General features: G+C 42.8%; 1 protein-coding gene across 1 annotated transcript; it reads right to left on the reverse strand.

Annotated features, from left to right (window-relative positions):
* Positions 1-923: 923 nt before the first annotated feature.
* LOC141076248 (islet cell autoantigen 1-like) lies at positions 924-1,716 on the reverse strand. Its single transcript, XM_073563605.1, is given in 2 exon segments — positions 924-1,203; positions 1,205-1,716. Coding segments are annotated over 2 exon segments (645 nt in total). The 5' UTR covers positions 1,712-1,716; the 3' UTR covers positions 924-1,065.
* Between the last annotated feature and the right edge of the window lie 206 nt (positions 1,717-1,922).

Genomic DNA, 1,922 nt, shown 5'->3' on the forward strand with positions numbered 1-1,922 from the left:
TCTCCCATACAGCTTCTCCTTGTACAAAGTGCGCTGTATTGTTGACCGATGCACAGTGACACCATCTGCAGCAAGATGATGCTGCAGGTCTTTGGAGGTGGTCTGTGGATTGTCCTTGACTGTTCTCACCATTCTTCTTATCTGCCTTTCTGATATTTTTCTTGGCCTGCCACTTCTGGGCTTAACAAGAACTGTACCTGTGTTCTTCCATTTCCTTACTATGTTCCTCACAGTGGAAACTGACAGGTTAAATCTCTGAGACAACTTTTTGTATCCTTCCCCTGAAAAGCTATGTTGAATAATCTTTGCTTTCAGATCATTTGAGAGTTGTTTTGAGGATCCCATGATGCCACTCTTCATAGGAGAATCAAATAGGAGAACTACTTGCAAGTGGCCACCTTAAATACCTTACTCATGATTTGATACACCTGGCTATGAAGTTCAAAGCTCAATGAGGTTAAAAACCAATTTAGTGCTTCAGGAAGTCAGTAAAAAGTAGTTAGGAGTGTTCAAATCAAGAAAATGATAAGGGTGCCCATACTTTTGCATCGGTCAAATTTTGTTTAAATGCAGATTGCACATTTTCTGTTAGTACAATAAACCTCATTTGAATCCAGAAATATAACTGAGTCCATCAGTTATTAGATATGTGAACCTGAAATAGCTGTTGCAAAAACAAAAATTGTTATAAAGAAAAAAGGTTAACATTAATAGGGGTGCCCAAACTTTAACATATGACTGTATGTTTCTGCTTGTAGTTTCACCCATCTATATGCCCTACGTTCAATAAAGCACAGATTCAACTACAGTGTCCCTTTTTGGACCCCGGTATAGCGGTTTAGCTGCTTGTTAAGCTACATTTTAGACTGATGACACAATTTATCGACCGGGTCCTGTAGACTCTTTAGCATAGTAAATTCATATGGCTGGTAGCCTTTGAAACTTTCATGTATTGCAGCAATCGTGTGGGATGTTTTCTCCCAAAAATGAAGTAGTGTTGTCTGATAAGTAGTCAGGACATGAGATAACAGATTGCATCTACTGGCTCTAAGAAGATCGACTTTTTCACATACGTGTTTTCAGCTTATCAAAGGCAGCTTTGGTGTGACGCACCTGTGCCTGAACCTTTCTGAATTTTTCCATTTGCTTGTACGTATCGGGGTCCAGCTCTTGCGACACGTCTTTCATCCACAGCAGCACCCCCCCTATATTCGGTCAAGGTCTGCTCCATGCGATTGACAGTCAACCTGCAGTCGAATATTGCTTGGTAGCGGAAGGTCTCCACCTCTTGATGAAGCCAAGATAATGGGCTTCTCAGGGCCAATCGCTGTTGTGAAGAGAAGCAGAGCGCTTTTCCCGTGGCTTGCATAATTTCTCCAGCCCTTGCTTTATCTTGAGATCCCTGGGAGCGGAGAAATTTTCCCAATTCGTTCTCCTCTTGAGATAAAAAGCAAATTCTCTTCTGATACTGCTCTATCACCTTCAGCAGCTCCATACACGTCCGCTGGATAGAGTGGAAAAGCTCAAGTTTGGCATCGAGGTCCGAGTCCGAGGCCAACACGTGCTCATCCTCCTTCTTGCCAGTGACTTTAATCAGCGTCTGCTTGGTCTTCCAGTATTTCTGCTGCATCTTATTCACCACCGACTTCTCTTGACCTTGAGCGTAGCGGTCGTAGAACTCTCGGGAGTAATGATAGCTGTGGCCGTCCATTTTTTTTTGTTTTCTTTTCTTCCTTTCACCTTCTCTTCGGAGCCCTGAGGAGGAAGCAGACGGCAGTCAGGGGAATCCCGGTTCTTTTAGTGAGGACATGACAACCTGTTTCTTCACCTCTGGAGAAACTTGAAGATACATGTGATTCAGAACAAGAAGAGCAGGATTCTTAAGACTTTCACACTAGTCCCAACAAGCCACAACTTTTTTT

This window comes from Dendrobates tinctorius, unplaced genomic scaffold, assembly GCF_039654945.1.
Source record: "Dendrobates tinctorius isolate UK_male_01 unplaced genomic scaffold, ASM3965494v1 ptg000396l, whole genome shotgun sequence".
NCBI lineage: Eukaryota > Metazoa > Chordata > Amphibia > Anura > Dendrobatidae > Dendrobates > Dendrobates tinctorius.